Source organism: Branchiostoma lanceolatum, chromosome 7, assembly GCF_035083965.1.
Source record: "Branchiostoma lanceolatum isolate klBraLanc5 chromosome 7, klBraLanc5.hap2, whole genome shotgun sequence".
In the NCBI taxonomy this organism is placed as follows: domain Eukaryota; kingdom Metazoa; phylum Chordata; class Leptocardii; order Amphioxiformes; family Branchiostomatidae; genus Branchiostoma; species Branchiostoma lanceolatum.
The window spans coordinates 8,065,515-8,079,525 of record NC_089728.1 but is presented as its reverse complement, the minus strand read 5'-3'; the positions used below and the strand labels follow the sequence as shown (position 1 = coordinate 8,079,525).

At 40.0% G+C, this 14,011-nt stretch overlaps 1 protein-coding gene across 1 annotated transcript; it reads left to right on the top strand.

Moving 5' to 3' along the window:
* Nucleotides 1–351: 351 nt before the first annotated feature.
* On the top strand, nucleotides 352–13,945 carry LOC136438989 (mdm2-binding protein-like). Its single transcript, XM_066434071.1, has 25 exons — nucleotides 352–500; nucleotides 1,122–1,214; nucleotides 1,523–1,602; nucleotides 2,037–2,215; nucleotides 2,591–2,652; nucleotides 2,831–2,885; nucleotides 3,160–3,246; nucleotides 3,599–3,731; nucleotides 4,080–4,171; nucleotides 4,283–4,331; nucleotides 4,543–4,637; nucleotides 5,092–5,164; nucleotides 5,283–5,400; nucleotides 5,673–5,843; nucleotides 5,943–6,056; nucleotides 6,228–6,398; nucleotides 6,586–6,661; nucleotides 6,770–6,840; nucleotides 7,208–7,296; nucleotides 7,512–7,621; nucleotides 8,292–8,561; nucleotides 8,902–9,151; nucleotides 12,596–12,709; nucleotides 13,225–13,290; nucleotides 13,667–13,945. Exons 1-25 carry the CDS (start codon nucleotides 458–460, stop codon nucleotides 13,688–13,690), a joined length of 2,685 nt encoding a protein of 894 aa, XP_066290168.1. The 5' UTR covers nucleotides 352–457; the 3' UTR covers nucleotides 13,691–13,945.
* Nucleotides 13,946–14,011: the final 66 nt, after the last annotated feature.

Below are 14,011 nucleotides of genomic sequence, written 5' to 3'. Positions count from 1 at the left end.
CATTTTACAATTCTGTATCTATTAACATATGATTTGATTTAAAACAATATTATGATATACATGCTTTAATCCAATGGCATTTCTATGTTCTGTGTTTCATATAATTAAAATCGTTTTGATTAGCTCACCCACATTTATTTTGGAACAACCTTAAGTTATCGTTCCCAGGTTCTTGCCATTACTCAACCATCATTCCGCCAACATTCATCACAAATTTCCCAATATATTTGCAAAAGCAATATCTATCAGATTAAGATCTTTCCTTGCCATCAAAAAAATATATTCATATCTTAATTGTGAATGATAGCTTTAACAAGAACACCCTATAGAATCAGTGGTTTAGTCCATTCACGTCCCCAGGCAATCTGGTAGCACTTATTTGGCGGGAAAATTGAGACAATCAGATCAATCAAGTAAAAGGAACGATATCGGGCGTTTATCCATTTTATTCGTCACCATGGATCAATACTTCCTCCTGGTCCATACTGGACATCCCAGCGGTGAGCTTTTTATATACACATGTTCTCGTTACATCATCCAGTCTGCGCAAAATACGTCAGTAAGTTAGTTACGTAGGGAGGGGGGCACTTGCACTTTAAGGTGGCAGTACACAGTATTTGTCCGCGACCCCCGGGGGTCTATGACGCGGGGTAAGAAAATAGTGCGCACTAAATCGTGGACCGCATGGACTTGAACGTGAAAGCAAGCGAGGCATGAACTTTACTGAATGATAGCATAATAAGTCGGCATTTCGATCGTATGAGTAAGATTGTGAAGCTTGCCGATTGCGATTCGGTGTATACATGCGCGTGACCTTTGCAGCAGCCAGCCTGGGTGAGTCGGCTGCAGTTCGTATGACCTCGCATGACCCCATTCCAAAGAGGGCGCCAGAACGTAAAAAAAACACAACTTTTTTTTGTTTTCAGTTATATTGTAGAATGTACCCTCAATTTAAACATATTCGTTTGTCGTGCTTCAGAAATGCACCGTACTATATTTTTTTCGGCGTCGACCTCAGTCAGTTTGTGGTCCTTAACTATAGAAATCCCCATAGGCGAAATACTGTGTTCTGCCACCTTAAATGTTTCATTTACTTACGTGTATGTATGTATGTTCTCCAGATGCAGATCTTCAAGTCATCCAAAGAGATATGCTTGATCTGATACGATCATTGCAGACAGAACAGCGTCCTGCGCTTCAATCTTGGTTACAAGGTACTAGTAAACAAACTTGTCACAGCTATTAAAAAACAAGTAACGCGTTAGATTTTATTATTCTATTATTAACATTAACCAAGGAGATTATATCTGATCAAACCTCCTTGTTTTAACCAATGAAGCTAGCGTTATTCTGTTGATTCAACATTGCAACATTAGCTTTGGATATAACGCTTGATAGTTGCTTAATTTATATAAGTAGTTATGATATCTTAATGCAATGATATTATATCAATTGTCCTTAATGCCATCAAGATTTATTTAGCTTGATTTCTCCAACATCTCTTTTCCTCATCACCCACCAGACTGTCCCAACCGAGTCATCCAGAGAGTCCCCTGTCTGCACCTGGCCTTTGTGACATCATGGGAGGAACATCTTAGCCAGGTGAGTAATAGGGGCTCCAGGATCTGTCCCTCTGTCCTGGGATGGAAATTTGCTTGTTGAGATTAACAAAAATTCCCTCGTCTGTCCAAATAACCTGAACTTCATAACATGAAGTTGATGAGAATATATTTTCGAAAGCTTAAAGTGACAGATTTACCAACAAAAGTTAATAACATGGGCTCCCAAACAATGAGTGGGACGGGGAAAAAATTGAGGACAGCCCTTTGAGTAATACATTCGCTATTGTCACCATGGCCATTGATAGAAACATCTTAGTGCCAAAAGGTTCTTATTGACAGGAACATCCCATCAATAGCCTGAGTTTCAATTATTGATATTGTTATCATCGTATCAGCTAGAAATCAGCAGATAACTCAGAAGATAAGTTAAAGAGGCACTAGATCTTGATGGTTACAAACATTAATTTTACCCAGGAAAAGAACAAAAGATCGTCATCATCCTGGCACGCCTTAGATAAGACACATGGAGAAGAAGAAGAGGAAGAAGACTCCAAGAGATGCTGGGTACAGCAGGTAGAGCAGCTGATGAAGTGCAGGTGGACACCTTCACAAGAGACAAGAAAGCACCGAGATGAAGACAACAAAGATTTTGAGTCAGTGACAGTAATGTCTTTTTACTTCCACATGTTCCAATGACTGCCTTGCAAGGTAACAGATACTCCGACAAAAGGTAGTAGATGCTACCTGAAGCATCTGACCATTTCCAAAATCTATCCATTTTTTTAGTATTGTAACTGTTACCTTGCGTATCTTATTACCTGGATGTCTAAGCTTCATTGATGAAATGACTGTTGCTTTTCCATTTTAGCAGGAAGTGTATGAAAACTTGCATGTGTATCCTTATTCAAAACAGCAGGAAAAAATCTCACTTTCCACGTATCACATGTGTTCAAGCATTTCATGAGAAGGGCATGCAATCTTGTGGTGAGATGTTAAAGTGACTTACTTATTGCCCTCTTTTTTTTTAGGGCTCACATGACAAATCTGGCAAATCATATTCACGGCCTTGCTGACCAGCTTCCTGGTAGTGGTAAGTACAATGTAGCTAGCAATGTACTGTGTCTTGTAAGATATATCAGATAAAGCTTCAATACATATACCTTATCAAAATAGCTTTTAAGTAGTAAACAGTTAAGAGAAGCAGAGATGTACCAAGGACTCCTAGTAATCTTTATTTTTCAATTAATATCTCATTCCCTCTTTTCCAGACAGTTTTATGCTGAATGCAGTTTGGATATCATCCTCAGAAGACGTCACATTAGAGTGAGTATTTTTTTCCTTGGTGATTGTGTGTGTAATAGCTATGCTAAACAATCTATACAGCAACTTCGAAGTTGCCAATAGACTGGCACAGCCAAACTTTGGGGATTCACAAATTGTACATGGAGTGAAGCCTTTTTTTCTGACTGAGTGAGTGAAAGAGCATGATCAGATGACAATTGTGGTACTTTTTGTAATCTAATTCAATTATAGATTAAAAGATTCATGTTCTGAAATATCCAAAACTATATATGTTTTTTTTTCTCCATTATGTTAGGTCTCATATTCAACTGTTTGGAGCCCTGAAGAGACTACATGACTGGCACCATGCCCATATTAGGCTAGTGCCTACCCTTTCAGACAAGTGAGTATAGTAATTTGCTCACAATTAAGTATTGGTTGTAGTTGTCACCAAGTTCTTGGTTATCTTTTAAGGAAAAATCTAGCTTGGGCACCATCTGATTATTACCAGCCCCGATAGTAATTTGATGGCACCCAGCCATAAGTATTATTATTGTGTGCTGCTTATAATGTTTACTGTCAGGAAATCCACAGGTTAATCAAGTTAAACTGCATTTTCATGTAATTATTTTGAAATGGACTCAGAGGCATTCCAACCAATTCAAGTATTGACTGGTTTGTCCAAACACTGAATCATAATCCAGAACAAAAAACAAGCAAAAAGCAAACTTTATTTACATGTATTGTCTTTGCAGGGCTACAAAGATGCAGTTAGTGAGGAGTCTTGGTAACAATGCCAGCCAAGAGGAGTCACTGTCAGAAGCCTTGAAATGTTCCCTGAACCCCCTTCATCTGTGGAGAGGTTCTCTCAATGTCCACGAGTCTAAGGTGGATACTAGTATTTTAAGAAATTTTCATCTTGCTCTAACCTTATATTTTCATTGCTAGTACATTAAGATGGATGTAACATCACTGCCAATGAGTTGTGGTTCAGACTTATTGCAGATGGACTTTCCTTTAGCTCAGTCATCTTAAACAAATACAAAATGTACCTGCTATATTGGCCATTGCAAGGACCTTTTTAAACTTAAAGGCGTTTGCCGTACCTTGAAATTTAAATTTTCCTTTTCATCAGCATTGCATGGTAAAGTTACATATAGCACTGTGTTGTTTGTCTTTTTCGAGTGTTTTTTTATTTAGTTGTGAACTTGTTCACATGTTGTTTTTTCCTAACAGGGTCCACAGTTTTTGTCCTTGCCGGGATTTTCACTAGAATGTAGGACAGACACTCCCAGTATTGGAAGAATCAAGACTGCTTTACTATCAGGGTAAGGATGAAAGTTTACAGTTAGTATAGTCTATTTGTGCAAATGATGTTTTTCCTTTCAATTTTAGTAGCATATTGTCTTTAAAACATGTTTGCACTGTTTGTACTGCAGAAAGGACAATGAAAGCACAAGTGTAATGACAACAGAAGCTGAACATCATGTAAGTATGTAACTGTTGTTCTAGTGAAAGTTAAACATGCAAAAGTCAAAGCAAAGTTTGGTCTCCACCCTATCTTTCCCAACAACTTGTAAAATCTTAATATTTATAGTGTTAAAAGGTAAATGCTGTCATAGCATATTTTTTTTATATGTGTTACATGAATGAAATCATACCTAGACAACCCAAAGTGTTTTTTTTCCTGCATTTTCAGGGTTCTCTTGAACTGAGTCAGCACCTGGAGCTGGTGCAGGTGGTACAGCTGGAAGATGTTCCTCGCCACCTGATATCACCTGCAAGTCTCAACCTGTATCCTCACTCTACTGTTTTTTTTTTATATCTTATCTTTTATTCAAGTGAGAAGAGATTACAGACGTAGTGGTGATGCACTCAAGTTGACAAACTGATATTAGCGCCACTACTAAACATATACACAAGACATAAATGTGAAAAGATAAGAATACAAACTTATAACAAAAAAGACCCTCTCAACTCAACTGTTCCTCTGTGCATTCAAGAAAACATCTGTTATTGGTATTTATCGGGTCCCCCTGCATCAAAGATATTTGTCAGAACATTTGAACAAAGGATTTCTTGATGTTTTAACTGACTCTATCTACCATCATTAAGGATAATGTACATGTATTCCATTGAGAAAACTGTCATATGGAAAAACAAGACATTTTCTGCATCTTGACCAAGAATAGAAGTCTTCTAAACGTGTATGTGAGCTTTAAAGTCAAGTTCCTTGACTTTGATCTAGAAAATTGTCAGAAGAACATGCGAAGATCCAGAGGTCAAGAGCCCTGTATCAGGAAGTCGCTGGTAATCCCAAGGTACAAGTAATACATTTTCATGCTTAAGTTTGATGATGATATGCTACATCCCAGATAATTCCAGACTCTGTAAAAGTTTTGATAAGCATAATTATGTGTTATTGTTTGACATGTACAGGTGGGCCTTCTGACCAGACTGACCTGTACCAGAACACTGTTGCCTCTCAAACCTGCCAAGGAGCGCAGTGCTCAGGAGTGGACAGACAAGTTCAAGAACAAACCTTCAGACACTGCAGGTTAGAACAGATATGTATTTAATTATTTTGTAGGTTTAAAAGGTGTATGTAACATACCGTGTACACAAGATATTTAAGTTAAAATCCTTCCTACACCTTTTGGTGTACAGGGGCAGTGCCTCTCATTGAACGAAAAGATTGATCTGCATCATCACAGCTTTGTTAGCATTGCTGTTTTACTATTTCTGTTATAAACATTGTCCTTTCACATAGCTCAGTTGTAATACTGCACAGTTTCCACTGTATTAAAGTTTGTTTCCCATGGTTTGCAGCGCCCCCTGTTGAGGTGAAGGGGGCAGTGCATGACCTCCATCTGCTTGTTGTCGGGGATGGAGAGAAAGGTTGCATGGCACACATCCTGTACCCCCCTGCTCAACTAAATGGTGCTGTCCTACACAGGCTGGCAACAACAGACAATCGATTGTTAGAAGACACAAAACCTGGTAGGTGTGAATCTGAATGTCCTTTTTTTTTCATTTTGTTTGTACCATTTTAAGCCAACACCCCAGTAGATGTTTATGAAACTGATCTTGCAATTGCAGACCTTACTCCAGTGGAGAACATGCTGTGCCATCTGCCTGACCTGACCAGTGGACTAGTGGGGATGGAGAGGGACCTTCTACAGCTACAGGTGTATGCACTTAAGATGTGGACAGGTGAGTAGACTTGTTAGCACACATATGAAAGACCAGATACTCAGACATAAGAAGACATTAAGAAACCACTAATCCAGCTAGGTGTATTCACTGCTATCTTTGTATTATTTCCTGTCTTGATCTGAATGACTGACATATTTTCTTCTTCTTTGTTTTTTGTTCCACAAACAGAAGAGAAGACTGCTGCTGGCCAGCCTCCACAGTTGACGTACCAGGAGATAGTGTCAGTTCTGAGTGCTGCAAAGGAGGAGTACTTAAAGAGGAGACTAGGAGCCACGAACATAGCCAGAACACATCTGTCTGGGAAAGGGCTGGACTTCACAGACATCACATGTGCTTCTGGTAAGACAAACTTTCTTCTGTGTCTTAAAACTGAAGAAAATTCACAGAATTAGATACAGCTATTGAAAGTAAGATTTTATTCAATCTGAAGTCTTCTCTTGAAGGGCAAAACCACAACAGCCAGACAATATTGAGGTTGCCCCCGTAGTAAGAAAACTTACATTTATAAATGTGCTCTACTTTTCAGAGCTGGATCTGGACAGCAACATGTGGCCAGAGAAGGAAGCTCTGGTCAATCGGGAAACTATGGAGGATATTGAAAAGTATGTCTTCTGATATTTATTTGTGGTTTTGTTCTGGTGTAACTGAGGCTTTCCTAGTGTGTGGTTTAGAGATTGTACTACTTTATTAACACTTGTCTAATGTCACAGGTCCATGAAACGTCAGAAGTCAGTTGACATTTTACTAGGAGGGTTGCAACCACCAAAACGAATGGACAATGGTAAGTGCATTTTATGTTAAGAAGAATTTTTGCAGTGATGAATGATGTACTTTGGTACTTGATGGCACTTGTATGTTGTACTGTCCATGGTGCTGATTAGCTATCTTCTTTACTTTCCATGGTGTTGATTGGCTCTTAATGTATATTTTCCATGGTGCTGATTGGCTATCTTTCATACTTGTCATGGTGCTGATTGGCTTAATACTTTCCATGGTGCTGATTGGCTATCTTTTATCCTTAAATAGTGCGTATTGGCTTTCCGTTATACTTAAGTCTTTTACTTGAGAAATGTTACTGAGAGTTGAGAGTCTGTTACTTTTATGTAATCTTATACTTTGTTATTCTTGATTGTTTTTGTTTTTTTAAGAAATAAAGCTAGATGCAGAGGAGTTCATCAAACACTTCCTGACCAATGGCATGGCTGCAAAGGACAACCTGACTCCCCTTCAGTTACCTGTAAGTTTACAGCTCTCTCTTTTTTGTAACATTAAAACAATGATGATATAATTGCACTATTAACTAAGGTGGTAGCTTCAGCTTTACAAGTTTTACATAGAAAGTTTGGTTGCTATTTTGTTTACTTGTCATGCAATATTCTGTGATTAAGCTTCAAGCTTCCTTTGAAATAGGGAAATGCAGTGTTTTATGTCTGTCCTATCTGGTCTATGCAGAAGAAAGGAAAACTGAGACAGCAGACAAAGCAGTCCCACGATGTAGAACCTGAGCAGATGAAGACCACATCCTTTTCAGAGGCAGTAAAAACAGACCTCCCTGGAATAGAGTAAGACTTTATCATTTGCCACACACTGACAGGGTTTATCCTGTAATAATGATGACTTCTGCATTTGTTAACCCTTAAGCTGCCAGTCCCGACTTAACTAGGGATACAGAAATATGCCTTGTGTGCTGGACCCGGTTATAACCGGGATAGGGTATTCCCCAGAACAAAACAGCTTTGCGTGCGTGTAGCGCGCGAAGCCGGGAAGTTAGGGGAGTTAGCGCCGCCGGGTGTTTCGCGGGTTTCGTGAGGGAGGTCAGGGGTCAAACATTTTTGATTTTTACTTGGCTAAAAAACCTGGCAGCTTAAGGGTAAACATTGCATTTCTAATCTTTCAATCAATCATGTGTTCTTCACCTTGTAGCATATAGTAGCACATAGATCAACACGTTTCCTTGCTGTTTCTGTAGCAGTGTATAGTTTTACAGGGTTGCTAGCTGTTTAGCATGCTCCCCCTTTAAACACGGGACCCCCATTTTATGTCCCTTCTGAAAGACAGGTGCAGCCCCAAATGAATTGCCCTTCTCAGGATTTGAACCAGGGTCTCCCAGTCACCAAATTGGAACCAGGAGCTCAACTGTGAGGCTGCTATCAGTTGAACTACATTGTGAACAGGGACATCCCTCAATCAAACATGAATCCCCCTAAACTCCTCTTCCCTTTGCCCCCTCAGGTACTGCCTGGACAGTAAACAGGCTGAGGACCAGGACGCTCGGATCTCCCTGATCCAGTCTAGATATGTCAGCCATGAAACCTCCTCCACCTGCACTGTGGACAAGGCCTCCTCTCCTGCTACTATGGTTACCAGGTCAGCCACGCCCAAGAAACAAGTAGGTAAGCATGCTGGGAGGAGAACCACCCCAAGATCACAGAGGTCAGGCAGCAGCAGAGTGGTGGAGAAGCGGAAAGTTGATGGCAGCTTGGACAGGGAGCAGAGTAAACGGTCAGTCTTAGACAAGGTTGTTTATGATAATGATAAGTGTATTTAGAAGGCCATTTAGCTGCTTTACATTTAAGACTCCACCTGATGATTCCAAGACAACAACTCCTGTACTTTTGATGAAACTTATTGGCAGTCTTCTACTTGATAAATGTTTTAAAGAGTCCATTAGTATTATGTACTTCAGCCTTGAATATTGTCATTTCTTAAAGAAATCAAGCTAGACGCAGAGGAGTTCATTAAACAGGTCTAATCGCCTGGAGTTTGTGTATTCACATTGTGGTTTGGAACATTGCTATGCACATGATGATGCTTTAACCATGTTGTATGTTATTCTGCCTAGGCATGCCAGTGTAAGTAAAACAGGCCTGCCCCAGCATGTGAAAAGAGAGAGGACCCTGAGTGCCCCTGTATCCAGGAGGAGCAGAGCCACTCCTCAGACTCTAAGAGCCTCCAGCTGTACAGACTCTGCACAGGAGGACAAGGATAGAGGGAAGAGTTGTACAAGCAGGGCTGCAACAACCGAGAAGGGAGCAGATTCATCAGGAAAACAACAGAACGCCACAGAGAAGAGGTCGGACAGACACAAAAGGGTAGGGTTTGGTTTGTAGCATGCATGTAGCTTAGTACCTTGTATGTACTTCTCTTATGATTTGATAAGCGTCATGTCCTTTAGCATCAAAGCAATGCAGTGATAAATCTGTCAGTCAAACTCCAATAATACATGTTTTTTCCATCAGGTTGGTAAGTCACTGGATAAAAAGACTCTTTGTACACAACCAGGGTGCGAAATACCCGGTTGCGCACTTGCGCAGCGCAACAATATTTTGGTTGGCTCAACTTATCTCTTAACCCAGGTTGCGCGGTGCGCTACGTAAATTTTGGGCCGGAGAAATCGATTTTGCGGCAATTGCTTGACGAAGTAGAAAATAATTGGACCAAGGAAGCTCACACACCCGTGTGGTGTGCACACACACTCGCTCTCAGTCTCGTAAATTTTCAAACCAAACATATAAATCGACCCCCAACTAAACAAGTTAATAAAGTTACCGATACTTTTTCACTCGTTTGCATCCATAGTCAACCTGTTTTATTGTGCCTGAAACGCAAAATTCGTCGGAAAGAGAGCGCGGCTTAGCGCTCGGCTCTTGGCCGCCATGTTGAGGTGGCAGTACACAGTATTTGTCCGCGACCCCCGGGGTCTATGACGCGGGGTAAGAAAATAGTGCGCACTAAATCGTGGACCGCATGTATACACTTGAACGTGAAAGCCAGCGAGGCATGAACTTTACTGAATGATAGCATAATAAGTCGGCATTTCGATCGTATGAGTAAGATTGTGAAGCTTGCCGATTCGGTGTATACATGCGCGTGACCTTTGCAGCAGCCAGCCTGGGTGAGTCGGCTGCAGTTCGTATGACCTCGCATGACCCCATTCCAAAGAGGGCGCCAAAACGTAAAAAAACCACAACTTTTTTTTGTTTTCAGTTATATTGTAGAATGTACCCTCAATTTAAACATATCCGTTTGTCGTGCTTCAGAAATGCACCGTACTATATTTTTTTCGGCGTCGACCTCAGTCAGTTTGTGGTCCTTAACTATAGAAATCCCCATAGGCGAAAAACTGTGTTCTGCCACCTTGAGCCATGTTGAATTCATCGACTCTCGCTGGATATCGCGTGATTGCGCGAGAGTAATGACGTGTAATCTGCAGTACCAGCAACAACTGATAGAGGGCAGTGTTTGAGTTGCTGTGTATTTCTATGGGCGAAATGTTGCTAGTGCTTTTTTGGGGGCAAAATTAAAAATTGCAGAAGTGCTATTATTACTAATAATAAGCTGGGATTTAAAAAATCTTTACTTGCCAACAATGATTATAGAATAAACAAAGTTGTTAAAATGTTGTGACAGTGAGATAAAAACTGGACAATGACATAGACTATTGTATTTATCTTATGATTATCATACATGTATATCATTAATAACTCACCTGTGAATTTTTCAATAAAAAATATAGGTAATTTTATTCCGGGGGTACTTTTATTAGATTTTGAAAATATGCCCAGTAGCAACTTTTATGTGAGGGAAGAGAATAATGTGCTCTTCTATTGCAGTGTAACTATTGCAGTGTAACTCTTCCCGGAGCAGAAAAAGCAAAAAGTCTATGGGGGTTGAAAAAAGGATTTATTTGTACTAAAAAAATAGCCGTGTTACACATAAATTGTATAAGTTTGTTTGTTGTGGGTTGTGGTGTTTTATTTACATTGTATATCATTGAATTTTATTTTGAAACAAAAACACAATTAAGCACCAGTTATATTGTTAAAGGCTATGTAATACTATGTACAGTCAAACCTGCCTAGGCGACCACCTTTTCAACGCGACCACCTGGCCATGGCGACCGCTTTTTCTCGGTCCCGAAAATTTTCCCCATAGGCACAAGCATTAAGCTGCCTGCCCAAGGCGACCACCCGTCCAACGCGACGGCGACCGCCACGAATTGGGACCGCACAGAGCACAATCCCTGCCCATGGCGGCCGCCTAATTTTTAAGCGTGTGGTGACATCAGATCATTTTGCTGTCGGATTTCACGGAAATGTTTTCAAGACTGTAAAGGACAAAAATTAGGACAAAAATACATGGACTAGCAATGTTATAGCATCGATTCCTCCATGAAGTGTTAAATAAAACGTTCCCCTATAAACATTGTAAAGACAAATGTTTGTGATGTTGTTGTGCCTATCGTAATCTTATAGTTTAACGCAAACTCAGTTCCGTTTAAACTCAATTTTCAAAACGAATACGTAGTGCATGGCGTCAAAAAGTCAGATTTCACAGAAATTACTATCTATTTTTTGTATTTTCAACAAAAATGTGTCTGTGTCTTGCTAAATTCCGCCGAAAAATGACTTCGCGGTGGGCAAAACATCGGGAGAGAGAAATGTTGTTCCTTGGTCCCGACGCCATCTTGGATTTGGCGCGGCTTGGATTTGGCGTAGCGCTGACTTTTCTAAAACACGATGCTTTTGTGTATGAACATTTACGAATACTCTAGTTATTGGTGAAAATTAAGATTATTATTTTCTTTTTATTCCCATGAATCTCACAAACTTTTATTGGACGCTGTGCGTTCTGCTGCACTGACTTACCTTTCGATGCGGTCGCACAGAGCTTGGCGGCGCGGCGAAATCACACCGTTCCGTTTTCATCTCTAGTTGTCAGATCGAAAACTTTTTGACCTTTTTATCCAACCCTAAAAAAGGCTGGGACCAGCAGGCGTTTTCTAGGGATCTGTCTTAGTCCTTAAAACTTCGATGATGTGCGTGTGTGTGTGCACTATTCAATGTAACATGTGAATGAGGGAGGGCGCTGCAAGATCATCGAGGCAACCAAATTGTTTTGTAGTAAAAATTATGACGAAAATTTGTACACGATGTAGCGGTATACAATTATTACATCGATAACGGAAAATGCAATTTTTTAGGGTCTTTCTGTCAATCAGAATTGAACCTGGTGGGGGTCATGCTGTCTAAATTCACATAATTTTCCATACATTTACGTACTGTATTTGAAAACCTCGACCTGGAAACATGTGAGTGGAATCCTCTTCATGGCGACCACCTGTCCATCGCGACCGTTTTTGCTCGGTCCGCCGGGTGGTCGCCTTGGGCAGGTTTGACTGTACTTACAAAATATAATTTCAAGAAATCAGTGAATTTTAGGTGGGGCAACCTGAAATTCTGACGGGCAACCTAGCTTTCTACCCAGGTTGCACACCGTGCAACCTGGCTCAAAAAAGTATTTCGCACCCTGACAACCAAGTGTTTTATTACACCAACGTTCTGGTGACCGTTTGTCAGCATAGTATATAAATACTTTACGTTTGGGAACGCATCTATAAGTATCTTTGTGCACAAAGTCTTTTTATTTTGTCAGTCAAACTGTATGAAGACATTACTTTTTATGTCGGACATAATTTCATTTTAAAGCAGTTACTGTATTAATGGGAAATGTGATGTGTTTTCCCCATCCCATAGAAACTGTGGCAGGTAGTCGATGAAGCTCTGACACTGAACGGTGTAGGAAAGGGTCACAAGAAGTACAAAGCCTGCTGCACTCGCCTGTTTGAAATCTGCAAGATGTTCCTGAGGGTAAGAGCTTGTCTGTAACATTGCATCAATTTGCCAGGTATCCAAACCTATTATAGCTCCGGAGTTTCTTCTGTCCTCTCTGCAAATAGAGAGAATAGATTTGCCGAGAGGACTGAAGAGACACAGGAGCTATAGTAGGTTTGGATACCAAGCTACCAATTTGTAGCAGGTATCATGCGGCCTTCAAAGTACTGAAGTCAAATTATGATGTTATGGTTTCTCTTTGTTCAGTCTGGTTTGAGAAGGCCCTGTGGAAAAGCGTCCTCTAGCAAGTTTGTGCCAAACTGCAAGCATGCTAAGCATACGAATATGCAAAATAATCATCCATGGTTTGCAATTCCTAGATGGGGATCTAAAGTTTACATAAAGAAATTAAATTACTGCAGTCATAATGTTTTAAGTTTTCAAAATGTCAAATACATAACCTCATTGGCAGATGTAATACCTGCATGTAGGTGTAAAACATGTCCTTAGCAGGTGAAGCACAGGTAACTGTAGATGTTTTCTTGTGGCAGGACTTAAAGAATTCCCACAAGCTGGAGGATCACATGAAGAGGCTTGCAGAACAAAACGTTAAACAGGTAAGATTTTACAGCCAGATTTTTGTAAGTTCTTAGCACTCCCAGTAGCCGTTTGGAACCTAATTTTCTATTGGTTACAGAGTTAAGCAGGGAGAAGGCTAAATCAACAATATTCCTCTTTTAAAGTGTTACCTTTTTTTTCTAGCCTCTCAATTAACCTGTTTAAGCTATTAACAGTTGTTTTCCTCCAGTACATGGTGTGTGCCTTATGTCTACTGTACATGTATGTTACTTGCATTTGCACCATCTTGTGAAAACTTGTGAAACTGCAAGCTATTCAGTGCCAAAAGAAGCATCTTCAACAATGACCACGAGGTATATCATTCAGCCATCTTGCCCTGTATTATATCAACTGATTTTCACCATTTTTTTGCAGGTTGTTGGTTTCTACATTGAGTAGAGAGGACAGCAGGAATGTGGAGGACTCTGGATATATTCTCTCTGATATATGTTTAGCATTCTTCCATACATCAATATTCATAAACGTTGCAGCTAATATCACTGAGGCATTTTTATCCTTTCAAAATTGAAGAAAGATGCATGTAAATGTAAATTTGAATAACTGATTTTTTATCTGTCAGTACTGGTCTTTGTACAACTGTAATACAAGTGTCTGTCATTCTTAAAAGTGAAATAAACTTTGCAAAATATACAACTTAATATGTGTCTTACTCTCATACATACTTAAGAAAGACGGAACATGGAATCTACTGACATCAAT